Genomic DNA, 26,363 nt, shown 5'->3' with positions numbered 1-26,363 from the left:
AAGGTGTTGCAGTGAGCTGCCTGGGCAGCTCTCCAGCCCAGCAGGCATTATAACAAATAAAAGCTGCTACTGACATGGGTGTGCTTACTGCCAACTACTCTCTCTCAGCTCAGTCCATATTCACATCATACACCCCTGCTCCAGCAACTCACGCTCTCCCGGCTCCTTCTCTCATGATGGACAAGGAGCAACTGTGTGCCTAAGATCCTGAGAGCAGGCTGCCCCAAGGGGAAGCAGCACTAGCTGGAGGAGTGCAGACCCCCGTGTGGCTGAATGAGTGGATTCATTTAACAAATGTTACTTCAGCACCTACTACGTGCCACATTCTGCACACAGAACAAGAAGAGAGACTGCTCTAGGGGAGGGGCCGTCTATAGTAAGCAAGCATGTAATTTTAGGTAAACTGATGAGGGGAGAATGAGACTAAGATAGGGATATGAGCGGGTGGCCAAGAGTTTGAAGAGTTAAAACCTAAATAATCCAAAATGGATGGCCACGCAGTGGGTAATGCAAGTGAGAGGCCCCAAAATGGGGAGAAGCTTGTTGTGATTTCAGAACAGTGCTGTGTAAGTTTTTCTTAAAAAGCCAGATCATCAGTGTGTAACTACTCAAATCTGTCACTGTTGTGCCATAGATAATATATAAACACAAGGCGTGGGTGGCTGTGTTCCAGGGAAGACTTATTTACAAAAACAGTCAGTGGGCTGGATTTCACTGGCAGGTCATAGTTGCTGACCCTATTTAAGAACATAAAGAAGGGCTCAGAGGCTGCTATGTATCAAGGGAGGGGAAGAGGGGGCCAGAGGGCAGGGGTGGGACCTGGAGGACCTCGTCAATAACTCTAAGAACAACATGAGGCTACCAGAAGCAGGAGAACAACATGATGTGACCTCCATTTTTAAACGATCACCTGGCTGCTATGTAGCGCCAGGGTTGTGGGGCAGGAGCAGATGCAGTAAGACCAGTTAGGCAGCTGGTAGAAACGCCCGAGGGAGATATGGAGAGGCTGGGGAGGCTAAAGGACTCCACGAGAAATTCTCTGGGAACCCCACTGCCTGAGATGCCCTTTATCAGCAGAGGAAATCTGGGGCGGCCTGCTTGCACTCAGCACTGCACCCTGTACCCCAGGAAGGAAGGATCTGGCTGGCCCATCTCACATTTGGAGAAAAGCATCCCAAGAACCCAATTTTAGTGAATGCCCTATGAATTTTCCAGGTATCACTAATCACACTGCTTCTAGATGACTAGTGTTCCTGGGAACACCAGTTATTTCTCTTTCCAGTTACTGTCTGAGGTGCTCTTGGTGAAAGCACAGTTTCCTAGTAGATTGCCCAGGGCGGACACTGGAGTTATTTCCGAGTATTGCGCAGCCATTACCCACTGCACAAAGTCCAAGAGCTGACTGAGCATCCTCTCCAGATTCACAGGGGGCCCCTGGAATCCAGAAGCTTGGAGATTAATCATTAGGAACAACTGACTTCCCCTTCAAGGAGCCCCTCCCTCTCCCTCCTCTTTTCTTCTTCTTGATCCTGAGAAAGACAAGACACACATACTCACACACACACACACACACACACTCACACACACACACACACACACACTCACTCACTCACTCACTTACTCTAACTCTGTCATTAGAAAACTTCCTTCTGATTGATCTGATGATTTAATCTGACAGTGACAGAGCACACAACTCACACTGCTAAGGCCTTCCCTAGGACCTTCAGCAACAAACTGCTGAGTGAGAGAACAAGGAAAAAATCTCTCTGACATGTGAATCGTTCTTTTCTTTAACGTCCACTTTTTTTCCTAACAAGACAAAGAGATGGAGCAAGTAGGGTCTAAATATCATTTTCTAAAAATCGGAAGTCATAAAACATTACCAACCAACTAGATTAAAAACGAGATCAACATTTTGTTAGATCCTTCTTTCACTGCAGCTCAGTAAACACTGAGAGGTGTTGTCTTTAGGGCTTAATGTGGCCTTCTGCCTTTCAGGGGATTGGAAAGGTCACTGGCATTGCTGGTTAAAAAGAAACGAGTTTCATTAATGCTGTTGTGATCCCCAGAGACCACAGAGCACAGGAAGGCCCGGTAAGTACTCTGCCTCTCTCCTGCTATCACTGGCCCTTGTAGGGTTAAGACGATTACTGAGTTGAGGGGCGGGAGCAGTCACAGAACCTGCTGGGAAGGGAAGGACTTGGTAGTTAAAAATCAAGTATCATTTCTTTTTTCAGTTGGCTAGCTAAACAACTTCAAAAAGGAGACTTAAAAACTAAAGAAGGGGGGAATGCCAAATGCATAACCCCGCTGGGAATCAGCTGAGCAGTTCCTTCAACAGTTAAACGTAGAGTTACCATGTGACCCAGTAGGCCCCATGCCGTGGTATATCACCAAAGAGAGTGGAAAATCTATGTCCCCACAAAAGCTTGTATGAAGATGTTTATAGTAGCATTACTCATAAAATGAGCCAAAAAGTAGAAATAATCAAAATTTCAATCAATAGATAAATGGATAAACAAAATGTGGTATATATCCATAAAAAGGAATGCAGTTCTGAGGCATACTACAACATGGATGATGTTGAAACCATAATGCAAAGTGAAAGAAGTCAGTTACAAAGACCCTGTATTGTATAATTCCATTTACATGAAACATCCAGAGCGGCAAGTTTATAGTGCCAGAAAGCAGAGGAGCAGATATCTAGGTGGGATGGAGCAGGCTTGGGATAAATGGGGCATGACTGCCAAAGGGAGCAGGGTTTCTTTGGGGGTGATGAAGATACTGTGGAATGAGATAACGGTGATGGTTGCACAACTCTGAATATACTAAAACCCACTGAAATGCACATTTTAAGCGGGTAAATTACATGGCATATGGCTACCTCTATCAGTTCAGTTCAGTTGCTCAGCAGTGTCTGACTCTTTGCGACCCTATGAATCGCAGCACGCCAGGCCTCCCTGTCCATCACCAACTCTCGGAGTTCACTCAAACTCATGTCCATCGAGTTGGTGATGCCATCCAGCCCTCTCATCCTCTGTTTTCCCCTTCTCCTCCTGCCCTCAATCTTTCCCAGCATCAGGGTCTTTACAAATGAGTCAGCTCTTCACATCAGGTGGCCAAAGTACTGGAGTTTCAGCTTCAACATCAATCCTTCCAATGAACACCCAGGACTGATCTCCTTTAGGATGGACTGGTTGGATCTCCTTGCAGTCCAAGGGACTCTCAAGAGTCTTCTCCAACACCACAGTTCAAAAGCATCAATTCTTTGGTGCTCAGCTTTCTTCACAGTCCAATCTCACATCCATACATGACCACTGGAAAAACCATAGCCTTGACTAGACTACCTCAATAAAGTGAAAATGAAAGTGGAGTCACTCAGTCATGTCTGACTCTTTGTGACCCTGTGGACTGCAGCCCACCAGGCTCCTCCGTCCATGGGATTCTCCAGGCAAGAATACTGGAGTGGGTTGCCATTTCCTTCTCCAGGGGATCTTCCCAACCCAGGGATCGAACCCGGGTCTCCCACATTAAAGTTGTCTAAAAGAAAATGGAAGTAGGCTGAACTCAGGAAGAGGAGTCCCAAACAAGACACACACGCTTACACAGACCTTTTGTGAGCTTAAAGCCACTTTGCCTTGGGATCAGGGGTCCGCTGTGTTGTCAGAGTGAATAGCTGATAGGAATACAGCAGCCCCTTGTCCACTGGGGTACTGTAGTGAACTGTGGTTTAGAAGGCAGACCTTTAAGCTCTGGCTTTACTGCCAGATGTGGGGACCTCTCAAATCTTGCTCATGTATGTACAGAAGCCCCTTCCCTGCTAACAGCATAGCACCAGAGCCCGTGCATGCAGCCCACTGATTTGTCTGCCTTGAAAACTGTGTCATGTCATGGCTGGGCTGTGATGCCCCCACACATGGGCCTATTCACAAGGGACACTCGCCAAGGACATGGCTTTAGACAACCTTCAGTGGACTCACTTCATCTTCAGGTGTGCCAGGATCTAAAAGCTCCAGCTGCTGACAGGGGAGGTGGCTTGGCTTGCTATATGTACATCTTGATTTTTAAAGAACCCAAATGAAAGTTAATAGAGCAAAGGTTTAAGGGCAGTGCTCTGGGGACTTTGAGAACCATACATGAGGTGCTGTGGGCTCACCCCCAGCCCTGCTGGCTCAGATGAAGGGCCACCAAATGTGACCCGGGAATTCCCGAGGTGCTCTGTGACCTGTTTCCCATTTTATCTACTCAAGCCTGACCATTATCTCTGCCGTGCCGAAGGCAGGGGCTGGCCACACAGTGGGGAAGCCCCCTTGCATATGGAGGCACTCAAGGCTGGTCCCCAGGAGCCCATCTCTGCTCTGGCTGGGACCTCAAGGCCCTTACAGAAAGCCAGGATCCGGGGTGTTGAGGTGCAGTACCTACAGCCCAGCTGAGCAAGCCAGAGCTGGGTCGTACTAGCAGCTAAGAAGAAAAACTGTCCTTCTGAATGATAAGAGCATCAGGGTCTTTTTCTAAAACAGATGTAGTGAAATTATGATGATCATAGCAACAGCAAGACACTGAGAGCTTCGTGTGTGTTGAGTACTACTTTAAACAGGTCATGCACACTATCTCAATCTTTTCTCACATCCATCTGTTCTCTTTCTATGACAGAGAGGACTTAGGAGCAGAGAGGTTAAGTCACTCCTTGAGGCCACACAGAAGCAAGTGATCAAGCCAGGGATTGCGCTACAGTGGCCTGAATCTCAAGTTCAGGCTGTTCATTGCTACACAGGAGCCCTGGCAGTCCCACGTTTCCAGGTCTCTGGCAGGTGGTAGGAGGTGTGGTCCAGCTCTAGGCAGGACTGTGTGATCAGGACGGGGAGGGAGCAGGGGGCAGTGTTCACTCACCCCTGCTGGGGAACTCTGCCCCCGGCCCACCTGAGGTCCAGGAGGGAGGCCCAGAGCATGTCCAGTTCCTGAAACCAGGCAGCTGGTTTTTGCTTCCTCCTTTGAGCAAAACAAACAGACCCTTTCACCCAGGCATCTAGAGGGATTAACCCCCAAGGAGAACTACATCTGGGGAAATCTCAGCCACAACAGAAACTTGGGCCTTTCCCCAGAATCCTGATTTTTCTCTCAAGGCCAATAATAAGTTATGACACATTGGGACATCAACTTCATCAATTTTCATCTTAAAAAATATTCCCTTTTTTTTGAGGGAGGAATACAAACAAATGCAACAAGGAAATGTTGTATCAAGCAAGCCCGAGGCCCTTGGGGCAGGGGCCTGTATCCATTTTCCTGCAGGAATGCCTGTGCAGGACAGCTGGCGCTTGGCAGGGGTGGTTTGACTCTGGGGTCAACTTCCCGCTCCCGGCAACACGGGAAGGACGAGAAGGGACGCAGCACAGCTTTTTTGCCCTGAGCTCACCCGATGCCCCAAGCCTACCAGACCATCTCAGAAACCGGCCTCACCTGCCATGGACAGTGAATCCCCTGGAACCCCAGAAGACAGGCATAGATCCTGCAGCCGCAGCCCCCCACCCAGAGCTTCTGCCCCCTTGCAGGATTTCTGTTCTCCACTGCTTTGTCTCCCTGCCCTGTCCAGCCCCCTGATGCTCAAAGCCTGTGCACGGACCATCACATTCAATGCCCATGATGTCTCCATGACACCGCCCTGTCTCCGTGAGGAGGCGACTCCACTCTCCTCTCTTGACAGTGACTCCTTGAGCTCTGCCGCTGTTCTCCCACTGTGGGAAAAGACCCCCCCCGCCCACCACACACACCCACAGTCCTTTTCAGTCTTACCTGTTCTATGGAAATTTTCCTTAGGTAGAAGCGACTTAGCAGCAGCAGCAGCAGCAGAAAGCAACTTTGACAACTCCAGTTATTTATTTGAAAAACTCACCATTATCGAAGACCGTCCCTGCTGTGAATGAGAGCTCGGAGTCGTGTTCTGCTTTGCAGGCATACAAGGCTTTTGCCTTCCGGAATGGTGTGCTGGGGGAAAACAGTTTAATGAGCATTTTTAAAAAACCTCCTGCAAGATATTTCATCTCTCTTCTTCCCCTTCCCTGCAAGCGGCCTAGCCCTCTCTTGTGGGAAGAGCCTGACAAGGCAGCCAGATGGCAAAACATGAGGTAGGAAAGTCACAAAGGTCACCAGAGTAAAAACAAGAAATAGGCAGAGAAGAGCCATGAGCCCGGGAAAGACACTCTTCTTGTGGGGTCATCTTGTGCCAAGTCAAAACTTGACCTGGGAGTCACAAGAGCTGAAAAGTTGGGAGGGCAGGCTGGGCCCCATATGGGGAGTAGGACTAGCTGGGGAGTAGGGAAGTGAAGGCAGGAAAAGAGCTTCCAAGTTGCTCTTGAGGACACTCCCAGCAGACCCTGCTAAAAGCCGCAATGCTCAAGGAGTTGAAAAGGAGAAATTCAAGCAAAGATGGGTCTGGGCTCCAGGCCCAGGCTGACGTTAGCTCTTGCAGATGTTACTTCTTTTTCACTGGGCTGGTGGAGCAGGATTCCAGAGTTGGAACTCCCAGACCCCCAGGGCAGGGCAGGGCAGGGCGGGGAGCAGACAAGGTGTGGGCATGAGCACATCTGTGCATTTGCGCGCGTGCGCGTGTGTGTATACGAGCATACGTGTGTATACGTGTGTGGGGATGAAGAAGGGAGAAGGGACACTGTGGCAGTTTTTTGTGCCTTTCTCATTCAAGGAGTGCTGACACTCGTGAATCAGAATCACTTCAAAAAATGCAGATGTCTGGGTTCCACCCTGACGTGCAGATACCAACATTAGTATTTTTATAAAGCTCGCCAAGTGACTCTCATGAGCAACGATGGCTAAGAACCATTCTTCTAGACCAGGGGTTGGCCAACTCCCTCTGTAAATGGCTAGACAGTAAAAATTTTAGGCTTCATGGGCCATACGGTCTCTGCTGCTTCTATTCAACTCTGTACTGTAGCATGAAAGCAGCCGCAGACAAGATGTACATGAAACAGTTTGGCTGTGTTCCAGCAAAACTTTATGCTTATCAAACACAGGGGGCAGGCTGGATCTGACCCAGTAGCTACAGTTTGTGAGCCCATGTTCTAGAGTACAAGTTGCGAGCACTGCTAAATCAATTTTTGTTTTGATATCCAACCAGTTCCAACGGATCTATGACTTCTCAAAGGTCATAAGAAAATGGATGTTTAGCAGTCAAAGGCTGGCTCTTCATTTGCTGAAAGCAACCTCTTTCTTCTTCTAAGCTATCTAAGGAAGCATATTTAGGGGCTCCAGGGTAGAGTAGCCGAACAGCAAGTAGTCGTCTGGGTTAGACAATTATTCAAGAGATATGTATTATTTGCTTTACCTTTATTTGGCTAATGAAGGGCCTCAAGGACCCAGGGAGGCTAAACCTCCATTTCGAGTCACTGAGTGAGATTTAGTAGAGGAATGGTCTCAGGTAATCTGACATGATCAGAAGGAGCAGGGCATTTTCAATCACTACAGAACTGTTACTCTTGGAGTCACTAAGTCCAGCTTCCCTCTGGGAAAGAGGCATCATCGATGTTTGGAAACCTATACAATGGCCAAGCATTTAAAACTTTTAGTCTTGGTTCCATGAAAACTGAAGGAAAGGTGACGTACCAGGTCTATTGTGTGGATAAATGGCTATTCAGAATTTGTTGCTGAGGTGCAGTTTACTGGTGTTTTCTCTGGTCTTCTAGTAACCAGGAAATAACCGGGTGGGAGGAAACTGGGCAAGTGGGAGAACATTAAGTGGGTTTGCTGGGAGTGGAAGGAGGAAGAGCCTTTAGAATGTATCAGCTCCAGCTGGAAACCAGCTCCTCCTACATAATTATCATTAGTGTTAGGATTAAGTTCAGGACAAGGGGCAGAGGCTGTGAATCTAACAAAACCAAGTCTATGTGTTGACCACCAACGGCCAAACAGCCAATGTGGGATTAAAGTTTTATTGTTTTATTTTGCTGTTTTTTTTTTTTTTTTGCTTTTGATGGAATGGGGAGCAGAGACCATCTGCTTGTGAAAAGTGTTAAAACAACCAAAATTCTGAACAGACAGGCAAGGGAAGCCTGCAATGACATGAACATGGAAGGAGAACGCAGTGGCCATGAGCCAGGGTCATTGTCCCTGGAGGACGGGGCAGGTGGGGGGAGAGGCCAGGGACCAGGGACGGGGAGATAAAAGGTGAGGCAAAAATCATCTGAGGCAAGGCTTCTCTGGCTGGGTTTTCATAGAGGTTACTTATTAACCTCCTCAAATACAAGGAATGGGACAAAACAGGGACAAGCCAGGGAAATCAGCTGGAGTACCTGACAGGAAGGAAAGAGGGGGAATACCTCAGATGCCTAAGATTGTCTTTCAAGAGGAGTAAATTTTTCACTAATATCTGGTTTGGGGGATTTAATAACGATAACATTCAATAAAGCAGCATATTAAATATAAGAACAAAGTTCAGGAGAGAATCTTGCTTTTGTTTCAAATTAAGAGGTGACTGACAGTTTACAAGAGGGCTTCCTTCTACCTCCATGGCACGTGCACCAAGAATGGGAGAAAGGATACAAGGGCTGCTTCTAAAAGGAACTACTCCTGCTCCCCAAGACGAGGGCTGGCAAATAAGACACGAGGCAGCTAGTTAAATCTGAAGTTCAGATCGACGAGGGATACTATTTTAGTGTATGGCCCAAATATTGCACAGGATATACTTAAAAAAACGTTTGTGGTTTACAATTCAAATATAACTGGATATTCTGAATCTTCATTTTATTTGCTAAATCTGGCAGCCTACGCAGGGGAAAGTTTTCTGTTTGTAAGAATTTGCTAGACTGAGTCCCACTGAGTCCCAAAGAGTCCCATGTCACACTCTCTCCTTATCAAAAGCCTTGAGCAGTTTGCATTAGGTAGGGTTTCTACCAAAACAGATCCTGTTGGCACACAGGTTTTATTTGCAGGCTTTGGCTCTGATTAAAGAAATACAAGATCTCCACTTTGGTTCTTCTGCTCCCTACTCTCTGCAGAGCACCTCTACCCTGGACACAGAGAGCCTGGGGTGCCTGTGACTCTTCTGCGATGGTGCCCTTCAGACCTCAGTGGGGCCTTCAAGGGCACAAACAAGCTTGGAACCTTCTGCTAGTTCATTTTTAATTTTCGCCTCTGAGCATGGCACAGGGCCAGGAAAGCACTCAGAGGAGTTTCCCTCAACTGCCCTTGCAAGCTCTGCAAAATGACAACCCACTATCTGCACTGTCCAGGGAGGCGGGCTCAGCTAGACTGGCGAGATGCAATAGTCTGATCATTTTGGCCTAATTTCCAGGAGCCCTTGTGTGATTCCAAGTTAGGAATTTGGTGAGGAGCTTTTCTAGGGGTGCAAGTGAAAGTAAAGGGAACACTCCTCCAGTCCCCTTTCTCTGCTGTGCTGTGCAAGGCATCTCCATTCCTGAGCTTGAAGTAACAAGCAAAGCAATGCTTTGAAGAGGGGGGACCAAACCTCTTCCAGAGAAGTTTATATAGAAGTTCATGGGCCCATTCATTAGGTCTAATTACGTTTTTATTTTTAAAAGCTCTGTCTAGGGAAGGAAATCTGGAACTTCATGTTCTGAAAGTGCATTTGGGGGAATGGTTCACTGGACCTGAATAATGGGTATATGCCCCCACCTCTTGGCTGCATATTGCAACAGCAATTTCGGGATTTTTGCCCTCTGTTCGCTGGCTCCCCGCCTGTGTCCCCATCCATGCTCACTTTGGCACACATGGTCAGCTCAATGATAGCCAATTCTAAGTCCTACTCTGTCTTGCCTATTTCAAAATGGCAGCGTCCTACAGGGCTGTGCAACAGCATCATCCAAATGGTGCATTACAACAACGGCCAGAGTGAATGGGCCTGAGTAACCATGAACCCAGACACGTGGGGTGTGCAGATTCTGCTGCCACTGTCCTCTGCCAATCTGGAAATACTCTGGAAAAGGAAAAGCTAAAAGAGTAAAACCTGGAAATTCCTGGGTGACAGGAGTAGAGAGGTGGAGATACCGGACAGGCAATAGGGCCCCAAAGCTTAGAGATATAGAAAAATGAAAACCGTCAAAGCAGAGCACATTTCAGTCTTTTTTAGCTGAATTATTCTACTGTCCTGAGTCCCCCCAACCCATTCTATTCAAGGGCCAATGTTCTGAAGATTTTACTTTCTTTTGATCAAAATGAAGGAGCCACATTTTGGCTCTGGTTCAGGTCTTCATGGGGCAATCAATGACCTAACCAGAACAATTCAAGCCATATATCTGGTGTCCTATAAAGTTAACATCTCCCAGAATGTACCTAAGAAACAAGTAGGAGATAATCTGAGTGTCAAGAAAAGTATAATCTGAATTTTTACCTTATTCCCAGGGTGAGGATAAAAGGATATAGTGAAAAGCTCTCTCTTTCCCATTTTAAAGGAAAAAGCTAGACATAAAACCTAGGAAAGCAAGCCAGGCTATCGGGCTGGGAAGCATGAAAACTCAAATCTGGGGCTACCCATGTGTTTGGAGGAAAGAGTGCTGGTTGAGGGCAAGAAGTCCTGAGTTCTGGATTGGACCTCATGAGCCATGTGACTGCAAGCCACTTCTCTGTGCCTTAGTTTTCCTTCTCTGTAATACGGTTCAGGCCATTTCTTCTCTCATTCTCATGTGAAGATACAATGAAATGATAGGTATGGAAGTGCCTGGAGGAGAATAAAGTAATGTGTGTGCCTGTGTGTGTGTATGTGTGTGTGTGTGTGCACGCGCTCAGCTGTATCCAACTCTTTGCCACCCCATGGACTGTAGACCACCAGACTCCTCTGTCCATGGAATTTTCCAGGCAAGAATATTGGAGTGGGTTGCTATTTCCTACCACAGGGGATCTTCCTGACCCAGGGATTGAACCCACACCTCTCACACTGGCAGGCAGACTTTTACCACTGTGCTACCGGGGAGCACCCACATATGTATGTGGGGCTTCCCTGGTGGCTCAGACGGTAAGGCGTCTGCCAGCAATGCGGGAGACCCGGGTTCGATTCCTGGGTCGGGAAGATCCCCTGGAGAAGGAAATGGCAATCCACTCCAGCACTCTTGCCTGGAGAATCCCATGGACAGAGGAGCCGGATAGGCTACAGGCTACAGTCCATGGGGTCGCAAAGAGTCGGACACGACTGAGCGACTTGTACATATATATAAATAGCATGGTGTTTCTTTTTTTTTTTAAAGTGAGACACAGCTTTATCGATTATTTAAGCCTCTCTGCTGGGCCTCCCCTTTGGAGAAAACCAGCTATGAGTAAAAGATGGATGAGAAAACACTGCCACGGCCTGAGGTACTGATGAAGCTTATAATTAGGCTCTGTGTTTGGGCTGTCTGAAAGCAGAGCCTATCACTGCAAGATACACACATGCTGGGGACATACACAGCAGAGGGACTCTGCAGAATCCTCATGAATTTTTTTGTAGCATTTAAACAGCTTCTTTTTTCCAAAGAACTCAGATACAAAGAATTAAGTCTGCATGTCCTCAAAGCAGGGAAAAACTACAGCCTGGGCCTTGGAGGGAGGAATTAGGTCAACCCTCAGAAAGAGGTTTTACCTGTTCCCATAAGAGCTAAGGGTTTATGACACCTGGAGACAGACGCAGGCTGGGAGCATGAGGGTTCCTGGGACTGCATGGAAGGTAAGGAACAATTTATTCTGTATTATATTTGTCTCTCTCCTAACTGGTCTGGGTCTCATCATCTAGGTATCAATATTCATGGCCAAAAACCCAACTCCACGAATAAATGTTGCCTGATGCTACCTGATAAAAATGAGGGAAGAAAAGGCTGGCACGTGTCTCAGCACTGTTCCCCTTGAAATTATCTTGTGCTAAAGCACAGAGAGCCTCCTGATTCAGAGAGCAATCTAAACAAGAGCCCTTTCAAGAAGCACTCTCTCCCCAAACTCTAGGCACCACAGATAAATTCAGGAACTGGAGGAAGGGTTCAGAGGGGCACGAGAAATGCCATGCTTGTTCATGCAAATGGTCCCTCCCAGTTGGTCTCTGAGGCTGGAATCCCTGACCAGCTTTGGATAAGCAGGAACAGAGTGATCATCATCCGTGATTTTACCTGGAGTCTTCGCGAACTGCTTCTTCTGGCCTGTCAAAAAGCAAGTGCAGGTTTGGATGGCAGGGAACAAAGTTGACGAGGAGGCTGAACACTGCATGAAGAGAGGACCAAGCCGATGAGAGAACAACGGCAGCAACAAAAAAGCAAACAAACCCTGCAACAGACCTGATGGGGGATGAGTCGCTGGACGTGGATGAAGTGGGCATAGGGCTGGATGGCGCCGAGAACATGGGCCAAGATGGCGAGAGGGGTGAAGTTGGGCTTGGATTCGGGGGGCTGCAAGACATAACCACCAAAAAACTCGTCAGCACACAGGGAAACCACAGCAGGAGCACAGGAGGGTCAGAGGAGGCTGAGCAACAGGGAGTTGGAGAGACGGGAGGGGCACTGAACCCAGACTGCGTCTTCAGCGCCAAGGCACATTTCTCCAGACCAGACCCCCGTGTCTTCCAAGTTATGCCTGCTCTGGAATTCCTCGGGGTGTTAACATGTCTCTTCGCCCCGCAGAACAACTGCTTTCTAGGTGATAGGAGCTTCCGCAGTCCTGTCTGTTGTGCCTTTGGCCATCAGTGAAAAATGCCCTGAACCCACATCCACGGGTTCCCGCACACACATCCTATCACTGACCTCCATCTGGGGCAGGGCTAGCTTATAACCAGCCTCCAGCTTCCACCACTATGGGTTTCGAAAGTTGTGTCTCAGCAAAAATGACCTTTTTTTTGGCGGGGGCGGGGGTGGGGGGGAGCCACACAGGCCAGTCCGCCAGAAAACGATTTCCTGTTTACATTTTTAACTAAATGGGCTGTATGCCATTGGAGACCCAGAGAAGGGCTGCATTAGGACAGTGATCGCAGGTGGAGGATGGGTCTGCACACACACCTCCCAGGAGAGGGCACACGACTGCGTGCAGCACCCCGTGGCCCCTCGGAGGTTTGCCTTCCAGGCTTATTCTTTCTCTTTTCAATGATTTTGGGCATTTTGATGCTTGAAGAAAAAGTCCCAGATGGAAGGCAATGTAAAAATGAACTGAAAGCTTAAATCTGTCAATTTGTTCTTTGCTGGGTGGCTGATCAAAAAACTGGACAGGAAAGGTTGAAATCATTCACTAAAACATGGTTGGTGGCTTTTAAGTAGTCATGCTAGCCCTTTGACTTATTTCACAAATTATACAAACAAACATCTAGCAACTCTGTAAAATTGCATTAAGTCATAGATAGCACAAACACCAAAACAACGCAGAAACCACCCAGCCACACCACCTGCAGCCCTGGACGGCAGCTGGCCTTTCTGACCCAAGCACTGTACGAATCCAATTCCAGGGAACACACTGTCTAAACATTCCAGGATTTAGCAAGAACACATAAATGTCCTACTTAATGAGATATCTTCAACTCAGATGAGAGACTCAATAATGGCCTTAATTATCTACAGTTGTAACATAAATTCCTACAGAAATGTACAGTAAAATCCCACTGTGTGAGTTCATTGAATATCCTCAGACTAACTGAATGAAACATTTAGTAAATGCCACTATGGGTACTTGCTTCTAGAACATAAAATCTATGAGCAGGGAGTTTTGTTCGTTTTGTTTACTGCTGTACATCTAAAATAGTGCCTAAGAGGTTTTCAATAAATTATTATTCACTAAATTAACGAATCCCCTTTAACCCAACTATCTAGCCAAGAGGCATTATAATTCCCATTTCATAGGTATGGGAACTTGGGCCAATTTGAGGCTTACCTAAAGATACTCAGGCTGTAAGTGTCAGGACTGAGGTTCAATCCAATCCAAGCACAGGGCTCTTGCTGCCATAGTGCATTGCTGCTGGGTGGTAGGACTTGCTTTGGTCCTCTAGGCTATGCCAGGCTTCTTTATAGATCCACCAGAAACCTTCTTAACCACTGATTTATGAGTTTCCTTCAGATGCCTATCACATTTGCAAGGGAAAATGGGAATGCAGCAACAGACCCAATAGACTCAACACATTGTAAATCCCAACAAAATACTCAATCCTGCCTCCAGTCTTCCATCTGGTAGATTCATACAGCAGATGGAATTCATATAATAGAAGAGATTACAATTGAAGAGTATGACTCTTCTCTTCTCAATTATTCCAGCAATGACTAACTTATTGGACACACAGTGTGATCAAGACAATAAATGGAATACAATTCAGCATTTACCAAGGTCTCTGACTTGCAGAGCATACAGTGTATTTCACGAGATGAGACAAATTAAAAAACAACTATAAGATAAGATAGTAAGTAAACTTCATTAGTTAAGGGATCAGTTACTCTATGATTAGTTTAATACCTGTTCCCACACTTGATTCTGTCTTGGGTCCTGGGAGGGAGTGCTGCCTTATTTCCACTGGGTAGTCAGTCCTTAGTTAATCCATAGAGCAGCTGGTAAGAGAGGCCCTGCATTCCCTAGTCCTCCTCCCACAACCATTCACCCTCCCACAAGGTAATGACCCAGTGAGCAAGGCCTGGCTATTCCAACTGCAGCCTAGCCTGGCAACTCAGGTTCCAACCAGCGACAGTCTGGAGGTTTATGAGAGCAACCCAGGCCAGAGGCCTGAACAAATCTGTTCCTTTGGTTAGCAGGCAGCAGAGGATAATTTGAAAGTTCTTAAGACTTTTTTTTTTTTTTGGACTGGCTTCTATAAGTAGGAAGGGCTTCCCTGGTGGCTCAGTGGTAAAGAATCCACTTGCCAATGCAGGAGATGCAGGTTCAATCCCTGGGTCAGGAAGATCCCCTGGAGAAGGAAATGGCAACACACTCCTGTATGCTTGCCTGGGAAATCCCATGCATAGAGGAGCCTGGCAGGCTACAGTCCATGGGGGTCACAAAAGAGTCGGACATGATTCAGCAACTAAACAACAATAAGCAGGAAATCCCTCCAGCTTCCTACCTCAACTGTACCAAGAATCATTCCTTTGGTTAAAGGCATAGCTGGGAACATAGTCTATGAACACAACCCTGGATATCTAAGTGGTTCTTGGTGACTCAGTTCATGGCTGAAATTATCTGGGGTTATGGTTGATCTTAAACAAGATCAACCTTGAATATTCACTGGAAGGACTGATGGTGAAGCTCCAGTATTTTGGTCATCTGATGTGAACAGAAAAGTCCCTGAAACTATGAAAGATTGAGGGCAGAAGGAGAAGACGGCATCAGAGAATGAGAATGCTGGATGGCATCACCGAAGCAATGAACATGAACTTGGGCAAACACTAGGACATGGTGACGGACAGGGAGGCTTGTAGTGCTGTAGCCCATGGGGTCACAAAGAGTCGGACACGACTGGGTGACTGAACAACAACAACAATGGTTGCAACGCAGGACAATCACAACGATCATAAGAAGTTACTCTTCAATCTCCATGTCTACTGCCATAGTATTATTAACTGTGCTTTTTAACAACTAGCAGATTTTCATCTGTTGGCTTGCATTTTAGTTATAGCAATAACATTTATTTTCTATAAAATAACTCCAATTTAGAACTTATTACCACTACATTTTAGCACAACAATAAAATGTACACTCCACAGTACTTCTATGATTTTTAAACTGATTGAAATTACACTTTGCTTGTGCTCCAGAGTCACATTAACAAAACCAAATGTCAACAATACTACTGAACACTCTTATATACCACAATGATTGATGCTGGTAGCAACAGAATGACATAAACATATAAATGTTCCTCCGAGAAATATAGAGCACATTATATATCAGTTTTGATGCAACCCAGAGAACATATAGGTGGAAAATAAGATGCACAGGGATGACGATAATGGCCAAAGACTATTTGTATAATCTTAACCTCTGACCGCAGAAGTGTCTGGCTATAGGTTACTTAAAGTGACAACAGCAATGGTAAAAAACCTAAGACAAAACAAACTAAAACTGGCCAGCTTTGGTATTACTGGCTCTGAAATCTCCAATATTGAATCCTCAAACTCTATTCCCATTAATGAGGCCAAAGATAACAAATAATTGATGTTAGGTTAGAAGAAAATAATTTTATAACTACACTCTTAGCACTTGATCTATGAAGGCCTCTTCACAACCTCAGAGTCCAGCTGAATGCCCTAGCACATTTTTCTCCCTAAATATTCTTGGGGTTCTGCCAGCCCCCCACATCAAGGCCCAAGTACAGCAACAACAGCTTAAACTTTAAGGAACATTTGCTGGTCTGGTTTTGATTCAACTGGAGACTTGCATCAGCTTTAGTTTGCTGATCCACAGTGTCCTCAAAAGGAGTCATATAGCCCAGCCAGTCCCTGTGACATTCACTGGACAGGGAAGAAATAATGGTTTAGGAAGATAAGGCTCAAAGGCCTGGCATCATGCTGGGATGTGGCTGAGAGTTCAAGTACAGTTGTGTGGTAATATCATCAGCTTGACACCCTTCTGTGGTGACTCACTTGACTGATGGGGCATCTGATATACCAGCCAGGGCATGCCTACTGGGCTGTAGACAGGGCTGCCCCAGCAGGCTCCCAGTTTGATCACGGATGTGGCAGACCCTCTCGTGGCTCCAAAGCACAGGAGTGGAAAATCCTGAGCTGGTATAAGATAAGCAGCCAGTTGACCATCAATAAGAAAACTGGTCTTCTTTAATTCTGATATACAAAATTATAGATGATGAAGAAATGAAAAAGTATCAGAAGAAAAGCAGTAAAATCATACATAATTTATTTCACTGATAATTACTTGGCAATTTTTTTCACTTTTCTCGGAGAGGGGGAGTGTTGTGGATAATATTACATACATAGTAGCATGCTTTTTTCATGTAAGCATTTTCTGTTGTCATTAACTAACCTTTGATATATTCCAAAAATCATAAAACTCTTTCCTCATTAATGAGGCTAAAAAGAAACTGATGTTAGGATAGAAAAATAATTTCAAAACCACAATCTTAGCAGATGACCCTCTGATGGCCTTTCTACAACCCCCCAGAGTATTCTCAGACCTACAGGGGAGTCTACTGTATGGTATGGCCTGATTTATGAAACTCTTTTCTTATTGTGTACATTCGAACTAGTATCCCCCCTCAGCCATAAGAAGTAGTGCTGCAATTCACAGTCTTGTAGCAGACCACTGCTTGTCTCCAGTTGTTTCCTAAGTATAAATTTCTGGAAGTTAAATTAATGGGTCAAAGGCTAGGAGCCTTTTCTAAGGATCCTGATACATCCTAGCAAACAGCTTTGCAGAAAGTTTAGACTGAATTGCATTCCCCCCAATAGCATATGGGGGTTGCCCCTTCCCTCTCACCATGGCCCCACCAGCACAGAGAATTACCAATTTGAAAAATCAGATGGATTTCCCCACCACCCCCATCCAGTCCACAAAGTTACCTTGGCCTCTTCTCTTTCCTAGCATTTCCAGAAAAATGAATACAATTCCTCTCCTGTGTTGTTTCTATCTGGAAGCAAAGTTTAATTTTCTAAAGGGCATTCTGCCAAGAAGGACGAGTGGGAAAGGAGACAAGCAGATGGATAGAGCCAGACTACTGCAGCCTGGGGGGTGCTGGACCCCTGGCCATGTGGTGTGGCTCACCCAAGAGAGACGGGGAGTGGTGGGTGGTTGGTTTAGTGTAGGATCCTCAAAGACAAGACTAACTTGGAGGGATGAGGTACATAGGGGAGCCAAAGAGTGTCTTGTTGGCAGTGTACTAGGGAGAGCTCACAAAATCGACATTGACATCTCTCTGCCAGGCAGTGGTCTGTGACCTATAGGCCAGGTTCTGGGTCATGGATCTCAGGCCTGGACTGACTGCTCCCTCAGTCCCCCTTTCCCATTAGGCTTGGAGCAGATGGTGCTATTAAACTCAAGGCAGGAGGCCTGCATTTCTTTCTCTTTCCTCCTATAATGAGAGACAAGAGAAAATCCCATGAAAACTTGTAAAGTCCCATCTAATCTAATCCCAAATTAGGGAATTTTTCTTCCTTGGAAAATATCTCTTTATGTCCTCAGTTAAAGTGCCATAAAAACAGAAGGAAAATCAAACTTCAGTTGGAAAACAGGGTCAAAAGGAATACCAGTAAACTGGATAGTGGTGAATCAGAGTAAATGATACAAAGTGCCCAGACGCTCAGTCGTGCCCAACTCTTTGCAACCCCATGGACTGTAGACTGCCAGGCTCCTGTGTCCATGGGATTCTCCAGGCAAGAATACTGGAGTGGGTTGCCATTTCCTCCTCCAGGGGGTCTTCCCAACCCAGAGATAGAGCCCATGTTTCCTTTGTCTCCTGCACTGCATCACCTCCTCCTGTAGACGGTTCTCTACCACTGAGCTACCAGCTGGGAAGCCCCAGATGACACAAAAACCAGTTTCTATTTGTTGGAAATTTGAACATATTTTTTACGTGTATCTTGTCTACATCCTGAATCTTCAGTATGTGCTACACAACTTTACAAGAGGAAAACCACAAGCCCCCAAGATGCATTGTTCTGTATTCTTTTCTGACTCTTACAAGTATACACAGTATTTACAGATTTTTTCCCTTCATCTAATATAATTTAATACATATTTTTATTCAGACAGTAACAGAGTCCTGATTCTTATTTTAATGAGACTGGCTGGTGAAATCCCCTTAAGGCCTTAGCAATTATATGCAATTGCTTTTAAAATGGTTTTTAAATAATTTGCTTTTAAAAGAGCTTGACTAGTCTACAGGGCAGCAGCTCTGTTTTCTAGCTTAAAAAATTATTTTTCTAAAGTTCCAAACAAGTGTCAAATTCAGATGGAATATTTTGGGAAAGACATATAATTCTGTGATTAAATGAAATCCAAAATCTTGGAATAGGGAATCTGTTATCCTCAAGGTTCTCTGAAGCCAATCATTTGAACCTTCTCACATAGAATAATAAAGAAATACGAGGTAGAGGACAAAACTCTGGATTGTAAGTAAAGATGCAATGGTAAAATGTAAGTAAAAAGACAACGATCTGAGTTCAGTTACTCCATGCAGGGGAACACCCTCAAGAGAAAAAGGACCAGCAGGGCAAACGGGACAGTGTGCTCTACACTGCACAGAACTTACCAAGGGGAGTATTCTTTTCTGTTAAAGCCCCTCAATCTTTTTCAAAATTGCATTTTAGCTACATCAGAATTGGTTCTTAAAATGTATTTACTTCAACTAAATAACCTCACAATTTATGAAGCTATTTTTAATGAAACTCAGAAACATTTTGGGAGCACTTCAAAGGATCCATGAGGTAACATTTGCTATTTCATAAGACTGAAGTGGTTGCAGAGAAATCCAAGTATCTCCTTACTGTCTTAAACTGAGTGCAATACAACTGTCATTCTCTATGAAGATACTGCAAAGACAAGTGCATTCACCGTAACAAACAGAAAAGTGATAGTGACACTAGATTCGATCTTCTGTCCTGAGGCACAACTTAAGTTTGCCTTAAAGCCACCATTCTAATGCTAGGGTTCTTTAAACTATTCTTAAAATTTACAGGCAAGAAACTGTAACTGCCTCAGGGGATTAAGAATGGGGACTGAGTCCACAGGCATGGACTGGACATTCACTTTTTAAACGTTTACACTTGTTTATACTGTTTTGAGCTTTTAAATCATGAGCCTATATTACTTTATAATACTAATGGAAAGCACTCTTCCACTAGGTGCTAGGATAATCAAATATCTATACAGAAAAAAATGACACGATCAATTCCACATATCATACCTAACAGATAGTTTCCTAGCGGATTATAGGTCTAAATGCCAAAGGCAAACAATAAAACAGGGAATAATTCTGGGAACTTGGGATCGAAACTTATCCAATAGGGCATAAAAGCAAAGTATCGATATATATGACTATATTAAAATAAGAACTTTTACGTATCAAAAGACAAAGTTAAAAGACAGCAAAAGATGGTCTACAACATATAAATACATTAAAAAAGAGCACACACAAGACTATACAGAGAACTCCTACTGATCGTGATCAGTAAGAAAAAGCAGACAACCAAGTCGAAAATGGGCAAGACATTTGGGCAGGGATTTCAGAAAAGAAATTGCAAAAAAAGGTGCTCACACTTTCTGTAATGCAGGAAGCATAGATTAAAACCACAGGGGGATGATCCTGCTCACCTACCAGAACAACTAAGACAGCTAACATCAAAACGCTGAAAATACCAAGTGTTTACAAGAAGTGGAATCACTGGAATTCTTATACGTTGTTGAAGGATGGCTGTAAACTGCTCTACTCACTTTGGACAACAGGTTGGTACAAAAATTTACCACTCTCTGTGACTCAGCAGTTCATTCCCAGATGTGTACCCTACAGCACAGTGTGTATGTGTGTACCAAAAGACATGTATGAGAATGTGTTGAGCAGTTTATCTGTAAAAAACAAAAACTGGAAACAAGCTACCATGGTCAGCTGCTTCAGTCGTGTCCAACTCTATAACCTCATGGACTGTGGTCCCTGCTCCCTACCTCCCACCCCCGAGGCTCCTCTGTCCATGAGATTTTCCCAGCAAGAATACTGGAGTGGGTTGCCATGCCCTCCTCCAGGGGATCTTCCCAACCCAGGGATTAAACTCACATCTCCAACATTACAGGCAGATACTTTACTGCTGAGCCACTCACTGGGGAAGCCCCAAAACAAACTAAAAGTTGAGCAAAAGCAGAATGCAGAAACAGTTTTAGTATATTAATACAATTGTTCATTCTACTATAGTGAAAATAAATGAATAAACTATAGCTATTACACAAGAATGACTTTTAAAACTATTTAGCAAAAGAAGCCAGACTCAAAGTAATAAAACAAAATGTTGCATTTTAGGGATGCGCTAAATAAGTTAGTCATTTGTGGATCTGCAGTCGTGAATTCACCTATTTGCTAAAATTTATTTGTAAGTCCAGAATCAATACTCAAAGTGCTTTCATAGTCATTTGTGGACACATATGGAGTGATGAAAACCTTCAGTCACCCAACATGCACATTCTCAGCTGAGGTTGAATAAAGGGATGCTCTGCCTTCTGTTCCAGCTCTGCAATGACTCTATGTACAAGAAGGCTGGGATATGCCTCACAAAGAATACACGTGCTTAAGAAGCTTTATTCAGTATGACTTACAGCCCTGCTGGTCCTGAGCTGAATACTAATGAATCAATAGTAATATTAAACAAAGTGTCTTTAAATAGAAATCCATGTAAAACAAGGTTATGGATTAATAAATTGACAAAAAAACATTGTAAACAGAGGCTGTAGGAACCTAATCCTGTATTTCCTATAGGAGCAATAGTTAGATATTTGCTAATTCAGTGTTTGCAGTGACTTCATGGGACCTTACTATTGCAAATAAAAACTGCCATTCCCTTCTCCAGGGGATCTTCCTGACCCAGGGATCAAACCTGAGTTTCCTGCATTGTGAGTGGATTCTTTACTGTCTGAGCCAACAGGGAAGCCCCCCAGAGTTTGTATTGAAGAGCTAAAATATAAATAAAAGCAAGGAATTGATTACAATAAACATCAGACTAGTAGTTATCCACAGAGAGGGAAAGGCTTGTTAGAGGGAAGGAGAAAGTGAGAGTTGTTGGGTCCCAGCAACATTGTACTTCTTACCTGGGGGGCAACTGCTTAAGATCAATTTGTGAAGTTGTATATGTCTCATGCACTCTTCTATGTAATAAAAAATATGTACACGTCTATCTTAAGACATACCTACGGACAGTAAGCATATTAATAGCATTCTCTGGGTGATTTTTATTCTTTGTGCTTTTAAAATGTTTTCCATATTTTCTACAATTAATATGTTACATTTAAAATCAAAAAGTTAATACATGTTAATAGAAGAAATGCTCTCCCTAATCATACAAATGGCTACTTTTATTCTTTAGAGGAGGGATGCTTAAAAAGGGCAAAATGACAATTTTGTCTTTGTTACACCAATCTGTGGTTTAGGTTGCATAATACAGTTGGCAGTTCCCAACTGTTTTTACTGTTTCTCTTCTTTTTCAGTCAAATACAAGCAACAAATATTTACTGAGTGCCCCTCCATATGCAAGGACTAAATTTTCCATCCTCTGTTCTCACTGAAAAATTGTGTTGACTGCTCTAGAGACCTTTTTTTTTTTAAGGTAAAGTTATTACAGTAAATCAACGGTGTCTTCCTTCCCCCCAGGAGGGGGACATCTCCAATGTCGCATTCTGAGTTGGCCGGACAACAAGTTAACAACACTGCCTCAAGTCATTGGCCATCTGGCATCCCTTTCTATGCAGTCTGCTTTCAGGGAATATTTCCTGTTTGGACTAGGGAGAGGAAAAGGAGGTAAAAGGACTTAATAAGAATCTAAATGTCCACTGATGAAAACAAAGGAATATCTAAAATTAGCAGAGGTGGCCCAAGGTACTTCAGCTTAACAGTAACCCTGGGGAAAGAGGATTCCTTGAAAAAGGAGTCTAAAATATTTTGCTATGTCCACAATTCTCAGCAACAGAAAAAGCACTTCTGTTGAAGATAATATCCAGGACAATTAAATTACACTACACAGTACAATGCTTGGTCTGGATATCGTGAAAGGCGCGTGAAACAGAGAGATAAGGAGGCGTGGACTTTAATGTGAAGGCCACTGGACATTGCTTGTCCCCTCCCAAGCAAATAGCTGGCTTCCCTAAAATTCTAGTGTTTATTCTTTAGTCTAAACATGTGGAAAATTGTCTCTGAGATGACTTTAACCTCCTCAAATGTCTTCCCTACTCCATTTGTATTTTCCACCCCTGCCCCTGCTTCACAGATGTGACCATGCACAAAACCCACTTTCTCCCTTCGACCACGCTCACTTTCCACAATGGCTGGCTCGGGCAGCAATGAAGAAATGCAATCTCACCAGGTTCACAGTGATTTTCACCCCTTGTTCGTTTGCTTCTGGGGAGCTTATTGACTTGACTGGAAAAAACTTTAAATGATTTTCCAGCAAAGTCACCCTTTCCAGTGGTAAAAAAGAGGTTTAACATCTGTGAACAAAAACAAACTGAAGGAAAATGATTTTTATATTCTCTAGTTCTTATACTCCAAAAGCAAACACCCACTGAGAAGTCAATGAAAACAGACACAGCAAAATACCATTAGTTCTAATCTCACAAAATTGAAATTTCTATTTTTTCAGATCTGAGGTAGATCCAAATTTACCCTGAACAGTTTATGAGTGACTAAGCCAACAAACAATGTCAACAAGATTTTCAATATAGATGTTTAACCCAAAAGAACCATTTCTAGTGATCATTTCAAAATGCAAGTCTGATCATATCATTTCTTTACATAAAACACTCAATGATTCCCCACTGCTTCTTGGGTGAAGACCAAAGCCTTCCCACCTTGACTATTTTAAAATCCCTAGCCCGGTTTCTTTATCTTTTACCATTTCAATCCACCCTATCTAATCTATCCTAACCACACAAACCTCCTAAACACATAGCTTAATAACAACTTGTTGAATGTTGTTCAATGAACATTGTTTCCCACTCATTAACTCTCCAATACCTACTGCATGTAGAATACATTGCTTGCCCTACTAGAGTGGAATGTGTAATTACAACTTACTTGTGTCCACCAGTTTTCCATCTCCTTTTCTTCTGGTTCATTTGGAGAAGTTCTTCTAGACCCCAAGCAATACAGGAGGGTCCAGGGTCCTACCGATGCTACTGCAGGGGCAGGCATGTGATTTAGGCTAGTCAATCAGAGGACCTCCTTCCTTCTGGCTACAGTGAGTGAAGAATGGACAGGTAACTGATTACAGTTCATTCATGGGGTCTAATATATGAATGCTCTTCTTCATGAATGCAAAACCTAAATGTATTGGCTTAAGGATGACCAGAGAGCCCTTTTTTCCTATTACATGGCAAACATCTTTCTGCAAATGAAGTTGTTTTTTTTTTTTTTTTTTACAAGAGGGAAAAGGAGCCAACTAAAATAATAATTTGGGCTCCTGGATTCAATTGTGCTCGAAGTTAGATTCACTCTGAGATTTTCCAAACTTGTAAGCTTATGATTTCCACTTTTTCCCTAGGCTACTTGGGTTCCTGTCATTTGAATGTCTTTAACAAGACATCCTCAGTGCTCTTCTTTGGAGTCATTACTTGCTCCAAGTCAGCAAACTTTCTTAAGGGTCATATAGTAAATATTTTTTAGACTTTGTAGAACAAGAGGCAAAATTATGGTTATTACATAGTTACATAAACGTTCTAAATGTAGCAGTTTGACAATGTAAAAACCATTCTTACTTCATGAGCCATAAAGTAGAAATAAGAGCAAACAAAGAAAAACAAGGTCACTGCTTGGATTTGGACCATGGGCCATCGTTCTCCAACCCCTGTTCCAGTCAAACTGATTTACTTGTGCCGTGGGCATGCTGTAAGCTTTCTATTGCCATGTTCTTGCTGATGATGTTTTTCTCCCCTGGAAGGTCTCTTCCCTTGCCACTAACTACTGCCATCTACCATTCAAAGTCCATATAAGTCTGAACTACCTCCCGAGGCTTCTCTGTTATCACAGCAAAGGAAGGTCTTTCTCTTTTGAATCCTTAAGGACTATTTCTCTTTAGTCTTGACCCCACTTTGCACTGTAGTTATGCTACTCTTCTGGTAGCTCTTGTAAACTGTGAGTGCTTAGTCAGTTTCTTTGGAATTGATAATATCTAAAAGGCTGAAAACAGCAACAAAAACCCCCCAAAAACTCCACAGGATCAAAGCAACTAGTAAAGGTTTGTGGATCCACCAGAAGTGCAGGGTAAGACTTTTGGTAGCCAAGGAAGCCAGACATTGGAATATCACAAAAAAGCACAGCTCTCACTTCAGTGTTGTCGTGACAGCTCTATGCACAGCTGCTTGTTTGCTTGTCTAGGGTGGTTATGCCCAACAAGTACCACATAAGGGGTATTTCAGACATTTTGTTCCTGGAGGGGAGGGAGACAGGCATGTTGGTCTAGACTTGAAGGATTCCTGTGTCTCAGTCTGTAATTCTGGTTGCTCACTTGTGGTGTTTTTCCTTCTGACTACTGTGTAGTGCTGCCTAAACTCAGTCATCTGTGACCCAGCCTCCTATCTTTTCACCATAGTATGTGTTTTAATATATAATGTAGCATACATAATATTATATATTATATATGGGAAAGATTGAGGGCATGAGGAGAAGGGGATGACAGAGGATGAGACGACTGGATGGCACTGTTGATTCAATGGACATGAGTTTGAGCAAATTCCAGGAGATAGTTTTCCAGGACATAGACTTCCCTGGCATGCTGCAGTCCATGTGGTTGCAGAGTCAGATACAACATAGTGACTGAACAAAATATAATATAAATATGAAGTATTTTAACATTTTTCTCTACATTGTTCTTTTTAATAACACATGAACAACTATGTCAATCCACTCTAAATAATTAAGCCTCATTATTGTTAAAATGAAGAAGAAAAGGCTGTCCAGGCACCATTTAAAACTTTCAAGCACCTCAGTGCCACAAGGCTCACATTTTGAACATTTCTGTTCTCAGTTACCAATCTTCTCATTTGCTTTTGCAGAAATGCAGCATATATTTTCCCAAGACCTACTTAATAACTCCAAAGAGCAAAATCAGCTAATACAAAATGTGTACGTCTATTTCAGGCAAGGTGGTGATGGTCATTTAATATTTTTCTTCTCTTAATTTTGATTATTAGTTGTCTATACTATTGTTACCATCAAGTCAACATTTACTTACTGTTTTGCATCCCTGGGAGAGCAGGATTTTTAAAGGTAGTTTTATTGAGGGATTATTCACATACTATGAAATTTATCCATTGTAAATGTACAACATGGAGAGAGCTGTGTAATAATCACCCATAATTTGGTTCCATAATGTTTCTATCAGCCCCCCATGGTCCCTCCTGCCACCTGCAGCCAAGCCCTGCTCCTGTAACCAGCCACAGGCAACCTGATCCACTTTCAATCGCTAGACATTTGCCTTTTCCAACATTATATAAAAAACTGAGTCCTACAATGTGTGATCTTTTGTGTCTGGATTATTTCATCTGCAGATGTTTATAGTGAGCCAAAAGGAAGGTGAAAGAAGATGGTAACAAATACTAACTTTAATTGAATACTTAGTATATACCAGTAATTCTGCCAAGCTTTGGGAGGCATGACCTTATTTAATTTTTCCAAACAATCACAGGGACAGGTACTATTATTCTGATTTTTCAGATGATGAAACAGAAGTTCGTAAAACTGAAGGATCTTTGCCTAAAGTCAATTAACTAAT

The 26,363-nt window shown here is 43.8% G+C and overlaps 1 protein-coding gene across 4 annotated transcripts in view; it reads right to left on the bottom strand.

The window, feature by feature from the left end:
- Positions 1–26,363, bottom strand: part of ARHGAP26 (Rho GTPase activating protein 26) — a 489,482-nt gene that overhangs the window by 9,444 nt on the left and 453,675 nt on the right. The window contains exons 21-23 of one of the 4 annotated variants that reach the window (XM_069592301.1): positions 12,261–12,371; positions 12,096–12,125; positions 5,891–5,982 (exon numbers count right to left, since the gene is read on the bottom strand). In XM_069592301.1, the coding sequence (XP_069448402.1) occupies positions 5,891–5,982; positions 12,096–12,125; positions 12,261–12,371 (233 nt within the window). Of the gene's footprint in view, positions 1–5,890; positions 5,983–12,095; positions 12,372–26,363 lie in introns of all 4 variants that reach the window. The other 3 variants (XM_069592302.1, XM_069592300.1, XM_069592303.1) reach the window with 3 other exon arrangements.

Source organism: Ovis canadensis, chromosome 5, assembly GCF_042477335.2.
Source record: "Ovis canadensis isolate MfBH-ARS-UI-01 breed Bighorn chromosome 5, ARS-UI_OviCan_v2, whole genome shotgun sequence".
Taxonomy (NCBI): Eukaryota; Metazoa; Chordata; class Mammalia; order Artiodactyla; family Bovidae; genus Ovis; species Ovis canadensis.
This window is presented reverse-complemented; position numbering and strand designations above follow the sequence as displayed.